Genomic DNA, 24,047 nt, shown 5'->3' with positions numbered 1-24,047 from the left:
GCGCGTACGATAATGTTATATTTATAATCGGACCGCCGATGACGCGTTGACCGCCGCCGCCACAGCCGCTCGCAGTGAACTTGATCAGTCTGCAAAGTGTCGAAAATATTGCCCTCCCGGACATTAGCGTTGAGGGGGAGGACGCGCTCACGTTAAGTATTAAGTAATGCGCGCATGTGGGAGTGTTGGTGTCGTTCGAGGATGCGCGACCTCGCACGCGATCCAACCTTGCACGGATGGATGGCGTATACTCCAACAACCGTCGTCCAAATGGGGTGTGTGCGTGTGTGGACACGATGGACCAGAAATAGAGTCTGAAAAGGTGAGCACCAGCATACAACATTATGCTCAAGGATGCACACGAGACACAGTGTCCGGGACGGACGGCAACCCATGCCCATGCACCGTCCCGAACGTGCTGCTGCATTGCCATTTCGTATGGTTCGGTGAGCATAACAGAGAGCACGGAATACCAGCAGCTGTTGCAAGACCGGCCCGAGCTCGTCCTGGCGCGCTTAAAATATAACAATAATTAGCACAGGGCACACAGACAACAGATTTATGATTTCGTGGAACCGGGGGACTGGGACTGGCAGTGTTGGGGGGGGGGGGGATGGGAGGGAGGGTCACACCTATTCCCTTTCGATACGCCATCGATTGCCACACATCGCGAGCGAAAGTGGCGGTGCCATTGCAGCGAAGGTCACACTGTTTATTTTGTGACTGATTGTGACTATTGCACACACACACGCACAAGACAGGTCGGACGCCCGCAAGATGCCTGCCAGGACACCGACCGCCGATCACCGACCACCGATCGGTGCTGCTATTTTTAAGTCCACCGCCATCGCCGCCGACAGTGTGTGACATTGCATTGGGGTGGGCCACATCAAACAAATGGCGCAACGTTGGCCGTGAGCAGCAGCAGCAGCAGCAGTTTGAGGACCCAAGGACCACCCCCCCTCCGATATGCTGATCGATCCATCCCTTTCATTGATAAACATAAACTCACAAATAGCGGAGGGCCCTACGCAGTAAGAAGGGTCGAAAGGGCCCCATAGTCCATCGTTTTGCGACACATCCCTGAAACCCACTCACCTTTTCCGTTGCCGAGGTCCAATCGATATTTCGGTGCCATTCCCTTTGTACACCTGGGTGCCTGCCTCACCCTTGCAGCAGTTGCTCCCCATACTGTGGCCGGGGGCGGCGTCGTCGTCTCTGCTAGCAGCAGCAGCAGCACAGAATTTCCCTCAAAAACAAAACCTTCCTTCCGATCACGCAACTCGATCTCAACCAACCAAGCACCACGCGCCGCAAACACTTCACCTCTTCACTTCACTTTCGTTTAGTGTGTGTGTTGTTTCGTATTCGCTTTTCCACTTGGCAAGTAGAATTTCCAATTGGATTCCTATTACACTTTCGCGCAGAATGGTCCAATTGCTTAAAAACGATCGCTTTCCTACTTGAAATACTTTGCCTTTAACAGGCCTGGGGATGATACATTTCTCCCCCGGTACTACGGAAAATTCTGACCCCACTACCACCACCACCACCACCACTAAACACACGTCGATCGCGCACTGCTTCTTCACATTACGAAATCACGCAGACGAATGCTGCGAAATGGAAAACGTGGGAAATCGATCCTCCACAACACACACTGTAATCCCTGTTCCCTTTTCGACAGGTGTTTGATCTGGGCTGTGCCACGCTGATACTGCCACACACACACACGTTCTGCAGGGAAAATAAGCGAATCTCCCAAAAAAAAAGTCCCTTCCTGGTTGTGCGTTGTGAATTAGAGAAGCTCACTTTTTCACACACTTTCGCTGTTCGTTATACACTAATACGTAACGGGTTCGTTCGGTGATGTGTGCCCCGTCTTAAACTACACGTGCAGCCCAGTGTTCCGGGGGCGTGGGGAGTAGGCACAGCCCACGTTTTGCTTGCCGCGAAATGCTGGACGGGGAAGTTCTGTTTTTTTGCAGGAATTTCGTCGGGATCGTCGGTAGTATATCTTCGTCGTGTCGGAACGACGGAACGCGCGGCGCTTAACTAGAGCCACGACAGCGCTGTGTCTGGTTGCGCTGGTGCTGGGTACGTCCAACACACACGCACACAAACACTCTGGCTTGCTCTCTTTCTCTCTGTGCCCCCGGGTGCGCAAAGTCGTGTTTGCATGAACTTTTCCCTAGCGAACTATATTTAGACGCTTCTAGACCAGATCCAACAATAACGTATACTTTAAAAATAGTGTACCTAGATGGGAGTAGGGATAGGAGGGTATACACTGCTAAAATGTACGCACGCATACAGTGTGAAGGAACCGTTCCCACTAGCGGGGGTCGTCCGACAGTTCACTTTCGGTAGCGATGATAGTTTTACAATTTATTTTTTTAATTTAAGCTATTTTATTATTCGCTCAGTAGAAGAGCCAAGTATGACATTCTAAACATTGAAGATCTTAATTTGAGATCTTTTTTCAGATTTTTTATTCCAAATATTCAAAAGCCGTCGGTTGCGCATTTCAAATGTCATTTCAAATATCCTTTTGCAGTTGTCTCTGAATGTTTGGGACGTTATTCTACGTCCCCTGTACGCAACATACAACTCTGCCCTCATCAACGCCGATCTTTGCCGAGTTCAACCAGTCTGACCCAATTCCGATCAGTCGCCTTCAAGAACCCATTCATCACCACCCCGCAAGCATCGAACTATCGAACTAGTCCGGCTGCCTGTGCTATTCTTGGTGCTGCTAGGGGCACACACACACACACACACACACACGTGTACGGACGGGTATGTCAACCAGCATCAGCCATGACCATCCTCAATGGGTCGGATCCGGCCACAGTCCGGCGTGGTCTCGATCGGTGACCCTTCCCTACCAAAACGCGCACACACACACACGGTCACGCCATTGAACGCGCGTACGGGTAAAAGTGTCGTCAAAATATAGAACAGTGTAACGCAACCGGTGACCTTACCTACGGTGTCAAGTGAGTGGCGTTCTTCCCACTCGCCCACAGTAGCAACGTGCCGCATTCCTTCCGAGGGCGACATGGCGTGAACTTCGTATGTTTGGCCGTACCTTCAACGCAATTTTGGACATTCATCTTTTCCCCGTTTTCTTTCAACTGTTTCTCGATTTACACCAAAACAAGTGTTGCGATGTGTTGCGTGAACGTGTTTTGTGCTTGAGAATTATTAAATTATGTTATTTTTGCTTATTCTTTAACGGTTTTCCGTTCGGGTGTATGTGTGTGTGTGGTGTGTAGTTGTGTGTTGTGGTGTATAATTAGTTTAAAGTATTTCGGTTTGTTGGGTTTGTTAAAAAAAAAAAAACAGGCAATAAAATAAACTCTAAATCACATTAAGCGGGTACACCGGAGAGGGCGCAGAGGGCGGAGAGGGATGGAGCGGGATGTGAGAGTTCGATTCGATGCTAGGTTGAGTATCTTACAGTACCGTTCCTTAACCGGCTGATAACGCTGTCGAACGTTTCCTCCAAGCCCTCGTACACTGGAATGCCGTGCCGTTTGGCCAGATCAATCAAATAGGCCCGCCCGCGGTTGTAGTCTTTGATGGCGGAGGAGGAGAGCTGCAAAGAGGGGAGAGCATAAGCATAAGCGTCTGACCTTTGTTGGCGGAGGGGACGCCATTCACCCTCCCTTCCCCGGCCTTCACTACTCACTGTTGTGTTGTGCCCGTTCGGTGCCGATTCGTTCGAGGGAAGCATTTGCACGCACAGCACAACGTTGTAGCCGAGGCCGATGTAGTGTGCGGCCATTGTCATGGGTGCTAAAGATCGGGTTTCATTCGTGATCGCGAATATGACGATGCGGCAAGCGTCCAGCATGGCGGCATCATACCGGAGCGTGCTCTGGGGATCAAACTGTTGCTGCTGCTGCTGACCGGCGCTTCCATCACCGCCGACCGGTTGCTCCGGCTTGCCGCAGCAGAACCCTTCGTGCAGGGCCGACACGTAGTAGCTGAGATTGTGGCGCTTCAGCATCGGGAAGGCCCACCGCTGCCGCCAGCTCGTCTTCATCCAGCAGCTGCCCCCGAGATACACGTCCCGCGGCTCGATGCGCCCGAGCAGTGGTTCGCCGTCATCGCCGTCATCGCCGAACGGATCGCCGTCGAATGTAAATGCACGTGGTTCATCGATCGCGGGCGGCAGTGGCACGGGAGAGTGGAGCTTTCGCTCCTCCCCACCCGGACCCGCGTCGACCGATAGGGGGGTGGTGGTGGTGGTGTGGTTGAGTTCACTACTACCGCTGCTGCTACGACTGCTCGGTGGGCCAGCCACCGAAGCCGCCGCCGCCACCGCACTGGGATCGGTTGTACCGTTGACTGCGGGTTCGTGCCCACTTTTCGGCAACACAAACGTTCGCGGGCTCTTGAGGGAACCATTTTCAAACGGTGAAAGCTCCGGATTCGTGTGATTCCATGCTGGGAGGAACGAAAAAGGAAGCGAAATTACTTGCCTGGCGACAAAACAAGCCTCAAGCATAGCCGTGTGCGCCGCCTCGTACCTTGCAAATCTGTCAAATACACCGGCGGCTGCTGCAGGTTCGTGCCCTTGATCGGTGACGTGCAGTTGTGCTCGTAAAAGTCCAGCATCAGTATCGACACGCACGCGTCGATGATGCAAAACTCCTCGAAGCTGATAAGTACGCTTTCCGCGTCGCCCCGTCGGATGAGCTGCGTTTGCACGTCCAGCCCGGTCACCTCCTCGTAGCAGAGCAGAATGTTTTGAATGTTGCCCATCGTGCCGACGTTCGCCGGGTAGCCTAAGCTGCCGAGGGCCTGCTGACACTGGGCTAGATTGATGCGGGCCGACTCGGTCACATCCGCGGCAACGCGCTCGAACGTTCGTCGCAGGGAGCTACAAAAAGGAAGGGGAAGCGATTAGAACACGCAACGGGGGGGCGAACGCAATGATCGCAACGGTAAGGTGGGTTCCTCCATTTACATTAAGCGTGACGCTAGATTGACTGGCGGCTGCGGGCAGCAGTTCCCCAGCAGCACTTCCTTGATCTGCTCCAGCGCGGTTGGAATACTGTCCAGTACCGGTAGCCCACGGCGCAACACCAGTTGCCTTAGCATTAGCTGATTGCTCATGAGATCCATATACTCGCTGCAGAAAAGGGAAAAAATGGGGTTTTCGCTATTAGATGCTCCCATTGCTCAATGGCTTTCCTACTCGTACTTACTCTTCCAATAGCGTTTCATTGAGAATTTTCTGTCTGCTGGAGTACGGCAGTAGCACAAGCAATAAATATTTCGAGTTCTGGCCCGCGATGTGTGCCACCTCGATGGCCCCCGCCGTCGAGCGGGTCTGTGAGTCGAGCACGAAAAACAGCACCTTCGCCTTTTCCTTCGCTCGATGCTCGAGCTCGATCAGATCTGGTGTCCAGTGGGATACTTGCTGGAAATATGGCAGCAAAATTAAACCCCGATTAGCTCACTTCTACGCCCCAATCGGCTACCTGCTTACCGGATTGTAAAACGATATGCCCAGCCGGTCGAGCGTCGGTATGGCCACGTCCGCCCGCCAGGTCGTGGGATTGCAGGAACCGCCGAGAAACACCTCCGGCCCGGGCGACGGTTCCCCGTCCTTTGCCGTCCCAGCGTGATTTGCCAACACGCTGCCCAGTTCGTCGACGTTACGCGCCCTCATAGCATGGAACGATGACTGTCGGCTACAATGGCAATACAAGATACACATCGGCTACACGTTAATTAATGCTGTACTGGCGGGAGGGGGTGAGGTGGACGATGACGGTGCAGTCATGCGACGTAAAAAGGAGACCAACTACCCAAAACATTTCGTACAGGATGCTATCGCGGTGAACTCGCCGAACGTTAACCGTTCGCCCGGTGGTGATGGTGGTCGGTTCGGTCTGTCCTTTCGCTGCTGGGACGGTGAATGTTGCCGGTTTGGTTGCTGTTGTGATGGTGCTGCTGCTGCTGCTGATAGCGATAGTGTTGCGTTGGCCACCGGCGTCTGCACGCTGCTTGGACGCGTCGTGTTCATCGCCGGAGCTCGTGTGACATTTTTCATCGTGAACAAAATGTCCCGCACTGTGAGTGTGTGTGGGGGGGGGGGGGGGGGGAGAGCAATGAGGATGCAAAGAGAGGGAGAGAGAGAGAGAGCAAAATAAACACACTTTTTATAATTTGAGCGATTGCGTAGGTGGTGAAGGAATGTTTGAAAAAAAAAACACAACAGCAAAAATTACAACCATCGATGTGCGGTGCAGTTGGGGAATTCAGGAGGGAAGAGGATGGCACAGTATCGCTGTACCGGCGGGTACCGATCAGAGTGTATTAACGAACATAAATAGAAGATGATCGGGTTGTGATGAGTGCACCGCGGGACTGGGATAAGCAAAACGGAGTATGATGCAGGCGCACTGGGAAGAGTCAATGCAATGCGCGTTCACTACTGTTGGTTGCAATTTTGCCATTGCATTTTAAAATTTAAATTTAATGATAAAAGATTTAATTACATACAATCCAACACAAAAACATTGGCTTACCTTGCTTCCTAGAAAGGGACTGCTGCAGGTCGGCAAACAGTTCCGCGATGTAGGGTTGTTCGCCCGACTCCGCCCGTGCCTTCCAGCATCGGTAAGCGTCCCTGAAAGCAGGCGAAAGAAGAAAAAAAGAAATAAATTTGCAATTGCCATTGTCGTCCAATCGTCCAATCCGTTTCGCACAATTGCTCCGCTCCTCCATATCATGGCCGCCTTTAATCACATTATCTTCAACACGCGTGCTGCTAATATGACAACGTTGCAAAGCCCACTTTTCGTACGTTAATATTTGTTCGTTCCCCCGCCCGTTTCGCCTTATCGGGCCTCGGGGGGCATTAACGGAGCCGTAAATCAAATTCCCCACCAGGGCCATGAGCTGATCACACACAATTTCAGGGAAGGCGCGAAATCAGCTCTCACCTCATGAACGTGTAGCATCCATCGTGGTAGTTTGTTTTGATATCCAGCGTGCTGGGGCGCATCATGACCGTCGAGATAGCTGGAGGAAGAAGGAGGAGATAAGAGCAAAAAAAAGAAAAGTGAAAACACGAAAGTAAACAAGCCAGTCGGATTAAAGCTGCTAGAGGAATTAAATCATTGAGCCCTCATTGAGCCCAAGGGGGGGGGGGGGGGATTTTGTGTGTGTGATCGATTTCTTCCAAGACGAAATGTGTGCCAAGACACACAAACACACACACAAACACCGCTCTTTTAGTTTATAGTTCGGTTACAGTTTCCTGCTTCACGGCGCACACGCTGCCCGGAAGTGATTCACTGGAGGTCGCATAAACAACTGCCCCCTCCCAAGTGGGGCGTGGGAGAGGAATGTGAGTGTGCGCGGCCCGCCACGATCGCGCTTAAGCGTGTAAGTAAAAGAGAGTGATAGAGTGAGAGAAAGAGACAGAGAGAGAGAGAGAGAGAGAGAGAGAGAGAGAGAGAGAGAGAGCGCGTGTTCTTGCAGGTGACGCTGTTTTTCGTATTTTTGCCAAAGCAAACATTATAATGTTCGGGAACGGGACCTCTACTGGTCGCGCACAGCCTGCGGGGAAGGCTTGGATTGGAATAATTACAACGTGATTCGTGAAACGGCATTTAGCAGTCACGGCACCCTGACTCATCCGCGCACAGCACGGTAGAGAACGTGCCATGACACGATCACCCTCCCCCCTTCCCCCGGGTCAGTGTGGTGTGTTGGAACGCGGCCCTAGCAGGATGCGAGCGGTGGCCAAGAGGAGAGGAAAGACAATCGTCTCGAGTCACCACACAGGCGCGCACACACACACGATTGATCACCCCAACTAATCGGCAAAGTCGTTGGTAGAGAGAGAGAGAGGCAAAGGTTCGTCAGCAAACCCGCACCGTCGCGTCATCGCTACAGCATTAGATCATTCTGAGATTATCCGCACCAAAGGCTGACGCGCGAACGTTCGCTTGCGCGCGCACTCGCGCACACACACGCACGCACGCCTCTCAAGAACCGTTGGTCAAGCGCTCGGCCGTCCCCACGGGCAGCGTGTTTTGTTGTGCGTAATTATCTTTTAAGATCTTTATTTTGCGCGCCACTTTTACGCCTCGCCGATTAGCGCGGGCGAAAGGCACGGGACAACAGCGCAGAAGGCCATGGCTTTCATCTGCTAGTTAGAATTTGCGTGTTTTTTTTTTGTTGTTGTCTGCTTCTGTTTCGTTGGTTTCGCTCACTGGTACACAACACTACCCATTAATTCAAGTGCGTTTGTCATTCGGCGGGCGGTGTGGTGGGGAGTCACTTTTCGCAAACAGCGCGAACATCATATGGCCGCAAGGCGCGTCTCCACCCAACCCAACCGCACCCCAACCCACGGGGTTTCTGTAACGGGCGCGCGCGGTACGTACTTTTCAAACAACTGTGCATCACCGTTTAACCTTGTCCAGCTGGTGGTAAGGTTAACACCAGCGCAGTAGTAGTAGCACCCAGGCCAGAAAAATCGATACCGTGCAACCTGGAAAAAGTTGATCCGCCGTCCGTAGTTGCTGTTGTGTTGTTGTGTTGCGTGCGCCTCTTGACTGGGTGTTTGTGGGGAGAGGTTTGGTTGGCTGTTGTGCAGGCAGGCAGGCTCGTTCGTTCTCTCTCTCTCTCTCACACACACTCTCTCTAGGGCCTACGATATGTCTCCGACACGGTTCAAGGATGAGCACAGTGGGCACACGTGAACTGCTGTTTGCAACGGGCGCGCTCTAACTACTCCACGCTCCCGCCAGACTGGTGGACGACTTTCTCACAAACGACATCCGACGATAGGGGCATGCATTATCGCCGTACAACTCGGTACCACCACAAACAACAACGACAACTACAGTCGACAACACTGCACAGACTCACTACAGTACCAGCGCACAACAGCACACTTCCAGCGAGCGGAGACATTTGATCGACCGATTCACGCTTACGGCTACGAAAAACAGGGCAGGCGTGGGGAGGGAAGGGCAGCGCGGTCCTCCCTACGCTATGCTCGGTCGATGAGTGAAGCTATCCATCCAGGCGGCACACCGTACAGGCTAAGCATGCCATTCGCGCTTGATGTCGAAACAGTTGTATTTTTAGAACTGACGTCATACGCCAGCCAGATAAGCTTCGCCATTCGCTAGCCCCAGGGCCCCCGCACGGCGAACAATTGACCCGGAACCGGTCCGGCCCGCACTTCCTGCCGGTTTGGGCTGTCGAACGGGCGCCCCGGCCAGCGTCGGGAAGAAATTATTCATTTACAATTATCCAAAAACACTTACGGCACTCGGGCAGCGGTGCTGCAAATCAACAGACAAAACAAACTTTCCACACCAACAAACCCGTTTATTATCCATGCTTGACAGCACGCGCCAAGTGACGTTGTGTCAAACTGGCTGTCTACGGTGCCGGGCTGAGCGCTTGGTGCGTGCGCATCTGCCCTCGGCGGGGGAAAAAGCGGTTGAATATCGGGGAGTTTTTCGGTAATTTCATGAAAAAATTAATTAATATATGCTATAGGTATGCATTTTATTCGTAGAATAATCCTTTTGAGCGTTATGGCACACAGTTTTCACGTAGACATTGTGTCAACAAATGTCCAGCAATAAAAATCCCAACGGTTCTGGTGAGCGGATTCAAAAACAAAATCCCTCTAAAGGAGAACAGTAAATCAGGCTCATGTTATGAAAAATGAATGAGAAAAAATGGTACAATTTATCTACTTTCGTTATGGAATTATGATTAAAAAGCGAAAAAACGCCCGTGTGTCATTTCAAACCAGCTTCTGGCCCAGCAGCAAACGAACAGAAAAACGGACGCGCACCAATGTCAAGCCATTCGACCAGCGCCCATAAACGCACCGCCACCTGGCAGCTGAAGTTCTCAAAAGAAAGAAAAAAAAACGAGTCGAAGTATGCAGCACGCACCCTATTTTCGTTTTACTTTGTGCAAATGAGCGAAGAAATTGGCCATTTTATCAAGGCTGTTGAAAGTTGCCCCGCAGCGGGGTAGGCAGAGCAGTGACGCATCGGCTCGAGTGAACCCAAAGCGAATAATCAAACGCAGCAGCAGCAGCAGCAGCAGCTCCCAGCTCCGCCTTTCGGAAGCGGAAACGCAAACCGCGTCATCTGTCCCCTCTGCGCGTGAGTGTGTGTGTGTGTGAGTGTATGTGCGCGCGCGAGGGTCCCTTCGCTTACACCTCTGCGCTACGTGCCTGTGTGTGTTTTCTTCGCTTCTTTTCCTCCACTTCGCATCACAAAATCCGTCGGAATCCTTCCCGTCGTCGCACGAATTTTCCCGTGCCCGCGTCCCGCCGCTGCTCTCTCCCTCGCTACGAAAAAGCGAGCGAGCGAAAAAGGCGCAGCAATAAGGGAGTGCGAGCGAGCGAATGGGCGCGCGCGAGAAAGTGATGAACATGTATATAAATATTCACGACGAGTGCACCCCTGACCCGGTTACCAAGTGATATGTGTGCCCAACGCAAATGCCGTCTCGCTGGCTCCGGATGCTTGTTCTTGGCTGTTGAGCGTGTGCGGTGGTGAAGTGTTTTTTTTGTTGTTTTGCTCTGGGCGAAAAAGAATCGTCATCATCTTTCCCGCGAGTGTGCGTGCGTGCGTGCGTGCGTGCGTGCGTGTGTTTTGCAACGTGCTGGAGGGGCTGGAGCGGAACTTGCACACAAGCGCCTGTGTGGCCCAAGCGTGTGTGTAAATACGGCAGAACAGCAGCAGCAGTGGTTCGATTGCTTTGCTTGTGTGTACGGTGGGGAGCGCTAGCATAACGCACACACACACACACACACAAACAAACACGCTAGTCCGTGTGCGTTTGTGCGCCGCGATAGCGTTTGTGCGAGGCCCCGTGTTACCTGCAAAAGGGAGACCGAAGAAGAAGGTTCGTGTGTGTGTTATGTTCCGGAATATGCCCGAAAGCAGCGCCAGAATCGGTGTTGCGCCAAACGGCAGGGGACAGTGTGGCGAGGTGTGTTGAGGCTGTATGCGCGCAATTAAAACAATTTGTTATTAAAAAAGACAATCAAAATGGCGGCCGCTCGCGGTGCTGCAAATTCCGGAATGGATGTGTCCGATCGGCAGCAGAAGGATTAGCATACGCGCTCTCTCGTAGCGAACCCCCGTGTGTGTGTGTGTGCGTGTGAGATTGGTGATTGGTTCCAGCGGGGTGAGCAGTGGTGGTGTGTTGCGGTGAATACGTGTTTATGCTGTGTGCCGTTCTAGTGTGCTGTGCCCGTGCCCGTGCCATCCGGTAATAATCCTCCTCCTCCATTCTCCACTTCGTCCTCATCGTCGTCATCCTTCGTTTCGCTTCTCCTCCTTCTCCTCCTCTCTCGCCTCGTCCACGGTGAGAATCTATTTTTGCGAGCGGCCGCTGTCTAATTGGCGGTGCGCGTTTTTGCGCTGGCAAAACGAGTTAAAATTCGCATGAGTGTGTGTGTGTACTGTACGGCACCGCAGTGATCGGTCGGTGATGAGAGGAGGATTTTTTATTTCGTGTTGCTTTATTGCTTGCCGCACACGCTCTAATGTGTGTGTTGGTGCTTTGCCACACTTCCCGTGTGCTGGTTGGTGCCGGCAGTTGCGATTTTTTCGTTGCTGTGTTTTAGAAATAATATTATTTTTACGTTTTGGATTTCGAAAAGCTCTCTTGGCTAGCCCCCCCCCCCCCCTCCCCACCAGAATCATCGTTCAGCATTGCGTGTTAGTGTGCGTGTGTCATACGAGCGATTGAGCGTGTGTATGTGTGTGTGTGTGAGTGTGTTGCGTGTGTATGTTTGTGCTGGCAATGTTTACTATGATTCATTAGCACACAACACCGTCCTCTGGATGCACCTGCGTGGCTGCATTAATTTTTCGGCGCAGTAAACTAACGATCCCCTTTTTTCTCTCAACCCTTTCATCCTCCCCCTTCATCCAATTGCGTGTACCTACAAGTGTGTGCAGTGTGTGGAAGTAATTGGCGAGGAAAATGCGTGAAAATCCCGATGACGTGAGCCCGCAAGTATGGAAAGAGTGGATCCTGGAGGCGATCAGGCGCATCCGGTTCCAGAAGCAGCGGCCTAGCATACAGCGCATCTGTCAGGCGATCGGCAGCCACCACAAGTTCCACGAGGACATCGTGGCGGAGAAGCTGGAGGAGGCGGTCGAGGCCGGCTCGGTGCTGAAGGTGTACAACAAGGGGCTGCACTCGTACAAGGCGCCCACCTCGACCCAGCGGCGCGTCATCAACGTCACGAACGAGAGCAACCTGTCGCGGCAGGTGGCGAAAGCGGTCCGCGATCTCGGCGAGTTCGATGGGTCGTCGCAGAAGTCGATCGAGAACTATGTGCAGCAGACGAACAACCTGCACATCGCGCCCGACACCGACTACAAGAGCGTGATACGCAACGCGATCCGGATCGCGCTGGCCGAGGAGACGATCATGCAGGAGGGCCGGCTGTACAAACCGGGGCCGGTGTTCAAGCCGATCACCAAGCGCAAATCGACCTCGCCCAAAAAGCGGGGCAGCAGCAAGCATTTAGACGTAAGTGAACGTGAAAAGGGTTGTCCTTTTTACACGCACATATGTTCACAACGATCGTGTGTTTCTGTTTTTTTTGTAGCGTTCCGCCGAGGGAAACATGTGCGTGGTGTGCCAGGAGGCGGAAGGGAACGGGTCCGACGACGAGGGCGAACCGCTCACCAGCTGCAGCAGTTGCGGCGCGGGGCTGCACGACAGCTGCGCGATCGGGCCGGGGCAGAGCAGCCGGGCGGTGACGCTGTCGCGCCTGCTGGAGAAGGGCAACAGCTGGCACTGCGAGGAGTGCAAGGTGTGTGACGCCTGCTCGAACCAGGACGACGACGAGGACGGCGTGAAGGGTGTCTGTCTGCTCGACTGCTGGAGCTGCAAGAAGCATTACCACCTTTCCTGTCTCAGCCCGGCCCTGACGGAGATGAAAAAGTGCAAAACCGCTTGGAGGTAAGCAGCAGCAGGGTGGTGTGGTGGTGGTCCTGCGGGGGACAGTGTGAAAAACAGCGTCATTTACCGGTTATTTCCCTACCTTTCAGATGCTCCGACTGCTTAAGCCAATCAAGGGACAGTGATAGGAAGTCCAGCATAATGCGCCCGACAACCGGTGAAAAGAAGCGCAAAAGGTATGTCGCGCAGGGGTTACGGTTTACGGTCGCACTTACAAACGCGTTGATTCTAATTGATTCTGCTTATTTAAAGGTTGCTCACTGGCGACAAAGACCCCAAGGGAAGTTCGGAAGCTATCAGTCTACCAGTACCTTACAAAAGTGCATACGATTCTACCAACGAGGAAGCGATAGGTAACACTCTCCCCCCCTCCAATCGTTTTCATCCCCCTGTACCACCAACTAACGTCCCTTTTTCCCTTTTGCCACCACGCAGAAAAACAAACACTTCCGGAAGGTGTGACGCAGCAGGATGCGGAGCTGTACAAGTACGTGCGCGAACAGTCGACCAAGATCGTGGTCGGCGTGACCAAGGCGCCCACCATCGCCGCCCATCACAAGCACAACAACAACAACAGCGAGCAGCGGGGCCGACACTTCTCCCCCGATCGGGCCAGCCACCAACACCAGCACCAGGCGGCGAACAGCAGCAGTATTCTACAGCAGTCCCCATCGAAACTGATGGCAGCGCAGGATCGTTGTCCGGCGGCGATAGAGTTTGGCAAGTATGCGATCGAAACCTGGTACTCGAGTCCGTTCCCGCAGGAGTACGCGAGGTAAGGAGAAAACACGGCGTGTGTGTAGGCCACGGAAGAGATCATTAACCAAATTTTCACCGTTTCGCCCCCGATAGGCTGCCGAAACTGTTTCTGTGCGAGTTCTGCCTGAAGTACACCAAGAGCAAGGCGGTACTGCAGCGACACCAGGACAAGTGCTCGTGGCGCAATCCTCCGGGGACGGAGATCTACCGCCACGACGGGGTGTCCGTGTTCGAGGTGGATGGCAATGCGAACAAAATCTACTGCCAGAATCTGTGCCTGCTGGCGAAGCTGTTCCTCGACCACAAGACGCTCTACTACGACGTGGAGCCGTTCCTGTTCTACGTGCTGACGCGCTACGACCGCAAGGGCTACCATCTGGTCGGGTACTTCTCGAAGGAAAAGCACTGCCAGCAGAAGTACAACGTGTCGTGCATTATGACGATGCCGCAGTACCAGCGGCAGGGGTACGGGCGCTTCCTGATCGACTTCAGCTACCTGCTGAGCCGGGAGGAGGGCCAGCCGGGCACGCCGGAGAAGCCGCTGTCCGATCTGGGCCGGGTGTCCTACTACGCCTACTGGAAGTCGACCGTGCTGAACTACCTGTACGAGCACCGGCGCCGGGCGGAGGAGGTGTCGGGCGGCGGTGGTGCCGGCTCGAAGCTGCTTCCCCTCTCGATACAGCAGATCTCGCAGGAAACGGGCATGGTCGTGCCGGACATTGTGCTGGCGCTGCAGCTGCTCTCCTTCATCAAGTACCGCAAGATCGACCGGGGCGGCGGCTTCAAGGTGTACCAGCCGCTGATCTGCATCGACTGGCGGCTGGTCGACCGGCAGCACGAGCGCATGGTGCGGTCGCGGGCCCGCCTCGCGATCGAGAAGGAGTGTCTGCGCTGGACGCCACTGTTTTTCTCCAGCACGGCCTCGTTCTCCGAGCTGGACGGTAGCAACGTACCGATGGAGGCAACCGAAGCCGATGACGAGCCGGCTGGGGGAAGCAGGATAGGCGGTCCCGCCGTCAGCCCAAAGCCCGAGGAAGAATCGGACCAGGAGAAGGAAGAGAAGGCGTCGCGGAATGGGCCGCTCAAGAGCGGTGCAGCTTCACAACAACAGCCGCCGCCACCCCATCGGAAGGCGGGAGGAGAATCGGGCAGGAGGAAAAAACGCGGCCGCGATGTGTCGCCGCCACCGGAGCCAATCGTCAACTCGCGCGTGGAAAGCGACCTCCCTGCGCGCAACAGAACGCATTCGCTCAAGCTGGAAGAGCAGACGGATGAAGAGGAGGTGGCGGCGGCGGCGGCGATGCTAGCAGCACGCAACACTGCCACCGTGACGACGGGCGGCCGAAAGCGGGGCCGAGTGGCGCAGGACAAAGAGCCGACCAAGCCCGGAAGTGCCAGCAACACGTTCGAGCGGCTCCGCAAACGACGTCGGTTGGACTCGGAAGAAGCGGCAGCGGAGGAGAAACAGCAGCCGCCGTACGGCGGCAATCTGCTGAAGGATGCTTCGCCGCTAACGGGTCGATCGGGTGGGCTTCGCCGAAAGCGGCTAAACTTGCGGCTTTCCGACTCGGAGCCGGAGCCGGAGCCGGAAGCTGCCCCGCGCGTCATCGAAGACAGAAGGACAAAGGCCGGTAAACTGGCAGCACGTGGAGACGCCGGTGAGCCGGTGAATGGGGGCGTGTTTGGCCGTGGCCAGGCTGGCCGCGATACTGCGCTGGAGCAGCGCGCGTCCCCGGCGGCAGCAGCCAAACGAACGGGCGCCACGGGAATGCGAAACTCCAAACGGCTGGCCAGCAGTCCGGCGAATACGGTCGAGAGCGAGGAACCGGCGGAGGAAGCACTGGCGGTGGCTGCCGAGAAGGCGAAATCATTTCGAAGCTCCTCAACGGCAGGCACGGTGAGGCAGAGGCAGAATCACGCAGCGACAGCTACGGCCGGCTACACGTTACCTTCATCCTCCTCGTCCTCGTCGTCGATTGCCGGACCTTCTACACATTCCCCGACCAAGAAGGAAGCGGCTGCGGCGGCGGCAGCAGCAGCAGCAGCAGCGGCGGCAGCAGCAACAGCAACAGCAAGTGTTAACGCGACCAACTTGAGCAGCAGCAAGTTACGCCATAAAGCATCTCCTACATCGGGCGTAGGGCGCCATAAGAAACGCCAGGGCAAGAAAGCGATCGTTCCCGTGGCGGACGCCAGTGAGGACTACTCGTCGGGAGAGGCGGACGATGAAATGGAGGAGGAAACGCGCAGTGCACCAGCACTACCGCCGCCAGCATCGTCGGCAAGCAGCGTGGGCAAGAAATCGCCCTCTAAAACACCACCGTTCAGTGCCGGCACGGGCGTGACCAACAGTGTGGCGGACACCGTACCGCCCAAGGTGTCACCGCGCGTTCCACCGCCGCCCTCGAGCCCGGATGCAAAGGCAGCGAAGGGTGCCGCCGGCCCCAAGAGCAAGACAATAAGCGAACAGCAACGACGTGTCAAGGAGGAGGAACATGCAGAGCGCACTGCGACCAATGCCGATTCGTCGACGGGTGCTTTGGAGCGCACGGTAAACGCAAAGCAAAGCAACAGCGGCGAAGACGGCCACAGAACTCCACCCATTGCGGCTGAAAGCACCGCCGGAGCGGCGGCACTGGACAAGGAGACGCCAAGTGTCGCAAGTTCGGCGCCATCCGACGACAACCGGCTGCAAGGCTGTGAAGCGAACAGTGAAGCTGTTTCAGCAAACTCCAAAAAGGGCTCAGTGAAGCAAGAATCCAGCCCTTCCGCGAATCGTTTATCGGTGGAAGGTGGTCCGAGCTCCGTTATCAGCAGGTCAACGGGATCGGCCTCTGTGGTGGAGCAGGGCAAGGGTGAGCAAAAGGAAGGAGTAATCCTGCAGGCGCCTCCTTCCTCGAAAGCTGGCACACCCGAGAAGAAGGATGCCACCGGCTCACCGAACAAAGAATCCTACGCGAAAGCGTCCGAGCAGGCGAACAAAGAAACGTCCAAAGGCGGCAGCAGCAGTGGCGTAATAAACGAGCCCGCATCCCCGCCGCTCGTGAACGGAACAGTAGAGATCAACGAGAAAATCTCTGTGATAACCGAATCAAAAAACTGTCTAACGACCCATCCGACGGTGGCCGACACTGCTGAGCCGTTGCAGGTAGCGGCGGCAGCAGACGGCGGCAGCAGCTCCATCAACGGGCAGATGCAGAGCCCGGAGAAGAAGACCGTCGGAACGGGCACGGACACTGCGCCTGCTAGTGCCGACGGTGGTCAGATGAACGGTGTCCAGAGCTCGCCGAAGATGCAGAAGATGCTTGCAAACGATAGCGACAACAACAGTACAAATCGATCAGCGGTAGATCGTGCTTCTAGTAGTGCCAATAATACGGCCAGTGTTTTGAAGATTAACGAAAACTACGATAAACACCATCACAACCACCAGCAGCAACAACATCACGCGGATCCGCTCCGAAACCGGCCGAAGGTAATAGTGGACGGTATTACGAGCTGCTCGGGGGAAGCTAAAGCGAAGGAGGAACCGGCGCCGGATGCGGTCAAAGCGTCGTCCGACGTGATCCGGACGAGGGAAGAGCCCAATGGTGTGCCCCCAGCTGCTCCTTTAAACCACGAGCCGGGCAGCATCAAGCCGACGGCTGAATCTGGTATAATTCAACAAACATCCGCCATCGTTCCGACGAGCAGCAGCAGCAGTAGTAGCAGCACTACCGGCACAACCGTCCACGAGATGGCGATGCACAAGAAAAAGTTCATGAAAAGCATGGAAAGCTCGACCGACAACGGCTCGACTCAGCAGCAGCAGGTGGCGAAACCGGCAGCAACAGCTAATAATGACCAACCGGATCAATCCGTCATTAAGCAGAACGACGAGGTGGTGACCAGTGCGAAGATAGCGAGCTTTACCCACAGCAGCACCGCCAGTGCCAGCGTTACTGGGCCGTCCGCGCCAACCGATAGCGCGACCGTGCCCGCCACCGCAGACATAAAGAAGGAAAAATCGCCCCCGAAGGTAAGCGGCTCGTCTACGGTCGCGGCCGTCCTCGCGTCCTCGGCATCGAAGGGTGCAAAAAACGAATCGCATAAATTGGCGCCGTCGCACAGCAACGGCAGTGGTGGTACGGCAAAGTGTACCGAAAGCCCCGCCGCCAGTGTCGCCACTGCTTCGTGCGCCACCGCCGTAGTGACAAGCGCCGCTAGCACGCAGCAGGCGCTGGCGGAAGCGGGAAAGCGAACCACGTCCGAACCAAACCACGCCGGCCTGGGCTATGGGGCGGAACCAAAGACGGAATCGAAGCGTGGAAAGGATAAGTCGCACGCCGGCAGTGGTGGTGGTTCCTCGGGCAATGTCGGCGCGAACGCTTCGGAAGATGGTGGGCAGGGCGCGGGCGGTAAAACAAGCCGCAACAACTCCTCGTCTTCATCGTCCGCGAGCGACCACCAGCAGCCGCACGGTGGCAAACGGTCCGGCTCGACGTCGTCCACCAGTTCCTCGTCCGGTGCGAGCAGTGCGAAGGGAGGAGAGCACGCTTCCTCGTCGTCGGCCACTGCCGGAATGATGACGGCGACGGCCACCGCCTCCACCGCCGCTTCCAAGCGCTCCGAAGCGAGTGCGCGCAAGGAAGCGAACAAGCATAATGCCGCTAATGCGTATGCCGGGCAGCAGCAGGGTACGGGTGGCAGCAGTATTAACAACACCACCACCACGCTCAACAACCATTGCAAAGTAGCTCAGGCAGACAATCATCAGCTTCATCAGCAGGTGCAGCAGCAGCAGCAGCAACAGCTGCCTCAGCAGCAGCAACAACACCAGCAGCAGCAGCCACAGCAGCAACAACATCAACAGCCGCATCTACATCAGCAGCAGCAGCAGCAGCAGCAGCATGTTGCGCAACATCAGCAACACCCGCATCAGCATCATCAGCAGCAGCAACATCAGCAGCAACAAGCCTCACAGCATCAGCAACAGCAACAGCAGCAGCAGCAACAGTACCATATGAACGCGAAATCATCAGCTACCATGCCCCCGTTGCTGATGGACAGCAGTGGTGGTGGTGGTGGTGGTGGTGTGGGTATTACCCCGCCACCCCAATCCTCTGGACCTCCGATGCAAGGGCCAGCGAGTGCGGCTCCGGGTGGTATAAGCGGTACACCGAATAACATACCCGTCAGCTCTACGCCGCCAGTCGGCAATGTGCACGGTGGCAGCAGCATGATGATGCCGACCGGTCCCGGGATGGGTTCGGCCGGTGGCGGTGGCGGCGGCGGTGGAAGCACGCTGATGGGCATGAACAATACGCCTTCCTGCCGGACGGACAAACACGCGTCCAAGCACGCGATGCACGATCCGAAGACGACGATCGATCTGAACAAGATGACGCCCCAGTTCCCGGGCATCAACCAGCTGTCCAGCTACGCGCCGGCCCAGTACTATCCGATCGATCCGTACTACCACCAGGGCTACAATCTGATGCATCTGGACACGGGCAGCCAGAAGTCGCCGAACAAGTTCCATCTCGATCTGGCCACCAGCATGGCGTACGGCAGCTTCACCTCCAACCTGTACCCATCGTTCCAGCACCAAGAGCAGCAGTACCAGCAGGTACCGCCCGCTCCGGCAACGCCCTCCTATCAGTCGAAGGAACGGGCGAACGTCAAGTCGGAACGCAAAGGTGCTAACGCCGGCAGTGGCGGCAGTACGCTCGATCAAACGTCGTCCGGCACGTCCAGCTCCTCGTCCACCAAGCACAGCAAGTCCGCTTCGAAGTCGGGAGCCTCGAACGCTGCTGCAGCCGCCGACGATGGGAGCAAGTTTAAGGGCAACAATGCAGCGGACGTCCATCACCTATCGCAACATTCCTCTCAACAGCAACAGCAGCAGCAACAGCAGCAACAGCAGCAGCAGCAACAGCAGCAACATCAACAGCAGCAACTCTGTCCCTCGCCGTACGATACGGGTTTGCTGTGCGGTAAAGCGAACCAATACCATCATCTCACCTCAGCGCAAGCAATCCAGCATTCCCATCAACTAGCCCAGCAACACCACCAGCAGCAGCAGCAGCAGCAACAGCAGCATCATCAGCAACACCATCAGCAACAGCAGCATCATCAGCATCATCAGCAGCAACAACAGCATCAGCATCACTCGCAGCAGCAACACACCCAGCAGCAGCAGCAGCAGCAGCAGCACAAATCTATCCAGAAGGGTAAAAACGAGCCCAGCAGCAAGCTTAGCGACTCCTCCTGCATGGTTGCTGCCGGTGCTGCGGCCAAGTCATCCCCGGCCGTTACCGCTGATCCGTGCCACGCCGCCGTGCAGCAGCAAACGATGCATTTGATGGGCAGTGGGGCCGGTCCGAAGGCGGGCGGGTTCCCGGGCGGCGAGCCGGATCTGCACGGCGACGGTGCAACCGGTGGTGGGCAGACGGACCTGAAGCAGCAGGGCACGCCCGGTCCGGGCGGGGACCATTCGATCGGCGTGTACACGCCGGAATCGACGACCTCGAACTCGGTGCAGAGCCTGCACCAGTACGGCCAGTGCGACATAGACGTCAGCCAGCTGGGGCTGGAATCGCCCGCCAGCATAGCGAGTGACGTCACGTCCCAGAACTCGGCGGACGCGATCCGTCCGCCCAGCGTGGTGTCGCAGCACGGCGGCTCGATCGGTGGCGGCCCCTACTCGGACTGTTCCGTGCAGCAGCAGCAGCAGCAGCTTCAGCAACATCAACAGCATCAGTCACAGATGCACATGACGATGCATACGCACGTGCCGGAAACGAGCCCACAGCATCCCCCGCAGCAGATGACAATCATAGCCAACAACAGTGGCGGCGGCGGCGGTGGCGGTGGCGCTAGCGGCGGCACTGGCTCCGGCAATGGAGGTAGCGGTCGGGGCAAGCAGCAGCATCCGTCGCAGCAACATCTTGCCCAGCAGCAGCAACAGCAGCAGCAGATAGCGCACGGTGGAAACGGCAGCACGGGAGGGCGGCAACGGGCGTCCACGCCGAAGGTCAGCCGGAACACACCGACGCCGGGAGCGCAGCAGCGGCACCAGAGCCGCACGACACCGCCCGTAGTCAGCAACGTGATTCAGCCGATCGTGAGCCCCGGCCATCATCAGCAGCAGCACCAGCAGCAGCAGCAACACCAGCAGCAGCAGCAGCAGCAGGCGGCAATGCAAGCGGCCTCCCTGAATCAACAGCAGCAGCAGCAGCACCATCAGCAGCTGGCACTGCAGCAGCAGATGCATCAAGCGTACGGCCAGTCGCTAAACCACCAGGCGCACAGCCAAAACATGCACCAGGCGGCGGCCGGCGGGGGCTACCTGGGCGCGCAGCTCGGTCTGGCGGGTCAGGCACCGCCCTACCCGCAATCGCCGACCTCCTACGGCAGCGTGATTCAGCACCGCATGTCCAACAACCACACGCCGGCCAGCCTGCACAGTCCGCACCAGCGGCTAGGGGCGTCGCCCGTCTCCTCGTGCGCCGTATCATCCTCCAACAACTTCTACGTGCAGCAGCAGCAGCAGCAGCAGCAGACGGGTGGAGTGACGCTCCCCGGTTCCCACACTCCCATCCCGCAAGCTCCAACGCCCGCTCCCACGCCCACACCCACCCCGACACCACAGCTCGAACCGCAGTCCTGCCAGGGCGGTCCACCCGGCGCGGCCGGGCAGCTTCAGCAGCAGGGCCCGCAGCTGTCCTGCCTCTCGAAGCTGCAGCAGCTAACGACGAACGTGGACATCTGCCATTCCCCCGTTACGCCACCGCCGTCCGCCCACCATGCACCCCATCCGCACGGTGGGCCACCGGGCGGTGGTGGTGGGGGTGCAGGCGGATCTGCCGGGGCCGGTTCCAACCCGTCCGCCAGTGCGCCGGGTGCCGGGGGCGGAGGTGGCGCCGGTGGTAGCCACATGGTGGCGGCCCAGAACGTCGTCCGCAACATATCGACGCCGCCCGTCTCGATCCATTCGGCCCAGATGTCCACGATCAACTACCACAAGTACTACACCGGCAACATGAACATGCCGACGATCGCACAGAACGCGGTGGCGGCGGCTGCCGCGGCCGGAGCGGCTCGCCGCAATGCGGCGGCCGCCTCGTCCGCCCAGATACAGCACATGGCGGCGGCCGCGAACCGGTCCAGCAGCGTCAGCCCGAACGTGGCCATCAGCACGAACCTGATGTCGCCGTACGGGTCGCTGAACGGGTACCGGATGACGACGGCCGGCCAGTCGCCGGGGACGGGCGGCTACATCGGCAACCCGGCCGCCGGCTTCATCCAGAACTCGGCCCAGCTCGGCCCGGTGCAGATGGGCGTGATGAACATGCCGTCCCAGTACCAGGACCCGAGTGCCATCCAGCGCGCCCAGCAGAACTCGATGTACTCCTCCTACTCCGCCTACCTGCCACCGATGAGACGCTAGTAGTAGCAGTAGTAGTAGTGGTGAGGTGGCAAGCACGCGCAAAAACAAACAAACCTGACCGTGTCGTTTGATTAGGTTAGCGAAATGAGTTGTTTTGTTTCGTGTTTCTTCAGTTTTCAAACAATGCTGATGCGGAATAATGCGGGAGATTCGGCTGCGCTCCTCGCTCCTCTTGAGGCTAATTTGTAGGACTGCGGGGAATGGAAGATTTAACAGAAAAACCCATGCTGAAACGCCTTAAAAAGTTACACTTTCAGGCAATGCGGCGTATCGTTGCCGCCGAGAGGGTAAAATCCCACACCAAGCCTCCTCCACTATTATTCGGTTTAATGACTATTGTACTAAGCCGTAAGTCCAATGTTTTATTCCACACACACACACAACACACAGACGCGCCTTCGTTCAGTCCGTTGTATCCCATTTTTGTTTTAAGTCTTTAATACTGTAAATGCACTCACGTACACACACTCTGTATTGTTAGGGAAAATAGATGTTAGTGAGTAAACATAATGGAAGAAGCATTGGCAGCAGGAGGTGGTCAGCGAACAACAAAACACACCAGACACATACACACACAAGCACTAAAGATGGACGGGACGGGCGAGCGCGGACGCGTCAAGTGTTTTAGATACGCGCATGAAAAGATATATAGTTAAAGTTAAAGCAAGTATCGACTAAAAAACAAACAAACAAAAAACAGTAGCATAGAACTTCAGCAAAACCGGCTTCAGTTTGGAAAACAACGGGGTGGGGAAAAGTGTGAGCAACAACACACGCAGCTTGTACATTATGAAGGGTTTCATATCTCGATTATCAATTCGTGTTAGTATTTTTTTCACTATTTTTTTAAATATTCCTTACCTTTGGTTATTTCTATTTAGTTGTGTACCTCGATAGGGAGAGAGCGCGAGAGAGCGCGAGCAAGGAAGAGAGCGAGAGAGAAGGTGAGCGAGAAAGGCTCGAATTTAGTGCGCATACTGTAGGGATGGAAATGGATTTTAAACACGAACCGGGATTACAGGCCGCGTCTCTATTCTCGATAACGTACAACGTCTCGCGTCTCTTGCTCCAGTGGTTAAGTTAATGCTGTAGGAGGTAAGGGGGAGGAGGGGGTGGGGGAGGGTACGTGCGGTCCAGCCACCGCGTCGCTGTCCGTTCAGCTCGGCAGTGCGCAATGCTTTCTCCGCTCGAGGACGACGAGATCCGTTTTTTGCTTATCCCCTTCCCCCCCGGGGGTGGTTGCGCTTTAAGATATGTAATGTAGATAAGAAACAAACACCCAAGCTGTCGCGCTTCGAACGCCATCGTGTGTGTGTGTGTATGTTTGTTTCGTTTTTATTATTCAACGCAACAATACACGCGGCGCCCCGCAACACAGAGAGCAGACAGCGGTTAAGTTATGAAATATTAAGTGCGCGTGTTTAAGGTACGAAATGGACAGCACAAACCTGGCGTTTAGTGAGTTCGTCGCGCGAAATTGAGATTGCACACTCCCACACACATCCCGCTATGCAACACATCAAACACACATATAAATATATGGGAAATTAGGCGACCGCGCACGCTCGCTCGAGTTCCGATGAAATGCTCTAGGAGATGTGACCTATTACTGAATTCTGTACACAATACACACGCGCGCGCCAGTTGTTTGAAAAGTATAATAAACAAAACAAAATCAATCTACACAAGCAGCAGCCTACGCCGTGGGAAGAGTTTGTGCCATCCGAAGCGATCGTGTCCGAAATCTTCTGCCGGTTCCTGATTGGTCCAACATTTCCCTTTCGAAGCGTCCTACAACTGTACTGGGATAGGACCAGTTTTTGGAGTAAAGTGATGTCCTATAATCCTATCCCAAAAATCT

General features: G+C 55.7%; 3 protein-coding genes across 14 annotated transcripts in view; 1 reads left to right on the top strand and 2 right to left on the bottom strand.

Moving 5' to 3' along the window:
* The window catches only part of LOC120948527 (uncharacterized), a 35,506-nt gene extending 33,373 nt beyond the window's left edge, over positions 1-2,133 (bottom strand). The window contains 1 exon segment of the mRNA XM_049607200.1: positions 1,099-2,133. Within this exon segment, the coding sequence (XP_049463157.1) occupies positions 1,099-1,190 (92 nt within the window). The 5' untranslated portion in view covers positions 1,191-2,133.
* A 1,033-nt stretch (positions 2,134-3,166) lies between these two features.
* LOC120961110 (uncharacterized) lies at positions 3,167-9,414 on the bottom strand. Of its 5 annotated transcripts, none has more exons than XM_040384780.2 (10): positions 9,309-9,414; positions 6,966-7,044; positions 6,549-6,649; positions 5,826-6,090; positions 5,504-5,708; positions 5,220-5,434; positions 4,979-5,143; positions 4,539-4,891; positions 3,695-4,455; positions 3,167-3,601 (listed from the first exon to the last, which is right to left on the bottom strand). In XM_040384780.2, the coding sequence occupies exons 2-10, from the start codon at positions 7,028-7,030 to the stop codon at positions 3,446-3,448; spliced, it is 2,286 nt and encodes a 761-aa protein (XP_040240714.2). In that variant the 5' UTR covers positions 7,031-7,044; positions 9,309-9,414; the 3' UTR covers positions 3,167-3,445. The 5 variants fall into 5 exon arrangements, with proteins under 5 accessions (XP_040240714.2, XP_040240711.2, XP_040240715.2 ...); XM_040384777.2 differs by lacking the exon at positions 9,309-9,414 and adding an exon at positions 8,913-9,215; XM_040384781.2 differs by lacking the exon at positions 9,309-9,414 and adding an exon at positions 8,905-9,214.
* Positions 9,415-9,833: 419 nt separating this feature from the next.
* Positions 9,834-23,874, top strand: LOC120952659 (hornerin-like). Of its 8 annotated transcripts, none has more exons than XM_049611257.1 (7): positions 9,834-10,169; positions 11,982-12,561; positions 12,641-12,996; positions 13,086-13,172; positions 13,249-13,349; positions 13,432-13,771; positions 13,849-23,874. In XM_049611257.1, the coding sequence occupies exons 2-7, from the start codon at positions 12,007-12,009 to the stop codon at positions 22,184-22,186; spliced, it is 9,777 nt and encodes a 3,258-aa protein (XP_049467214.1). In that variant the 5' UTR covers positions 9,834-10,169; positions 11,982-12,006; the 3' UTR covers positions 22,187-23,874. The 8 variants fall into 8 exon arrangements, with proteins under 8 accessions (XP_049467214.1, XP_049467213.1, XP_049467212.1 ...); XM_049611256.1 differs by having other exon boundaries at positions 11,973-12,561; XM_049611255.1 differs by having other exon boundaries at positions 9,834-10,917.
* The last annotated feature ends 173 nt before the right edge of the window (positions 23,875-24,047 follow it).

Source organism: Anopheles coluzzii, chromosome 2 (genome assembly GCF_943734685.1).
Source record: "Anopheles coluzzii chromosome 2, AcolN3, whole genome shotgun sequence".
NCBI classification, from domain to species: domain Eukaryota; kingdom Metazoa; phylum Arthropoda; class Insecta; order Diptera; family Culicidae; genus Anopheles; species Anopheles coluzzii.
This window is presented reverse-complemented; position numbering and strand designations above follow the sequence as displayed.

Bases quoted from the DNA above. Each gene is read 5' to 3' on its own strand.
- LOC120961110 (XM_040384777.2), bottom strand. From the start codon at position 8,949: ATGTCTCCGCTCGCTGGAAGTGTGCTGTTGTGCGCTG. The intron at 6,091-6,548 runs GTAAGCCAATGT...ACACACTCACAG, and splicing joins GTCCCTTTCTAGGAAGCAAG to TGCGGGACATTTTGTTCACG. The intron at 5,435-5,503 runs GTAAGCAGGTAG...CCATATTTCCAG, and splicing joins GCATATCGTTTTACAATCCG to CAAGTATCCCACTGGACACC.
- LOC120952659 (XM_049611257.1), top strand. From the start codon at position 12,007: ATGCGTGAAAATCCCGATGACGTGAGCCCGCAAGTATGGAAAGAGTGG. The intron at 12,562-12,640 runs GTAAGTGAACGT...TTTTTTTTGTAG, and splicing joins GCAGCAGCAAGCATTTAGAC to CGTTCCGCCGAGGGAAACAT. The intron at 13,772-13,848 runs GTAAGGAGAAAA...CGCCCCCGATAG, and splicing joins TTCCCGCAGGAGTACGCGAG to GCTGCCGAAACTGTTTCTGT.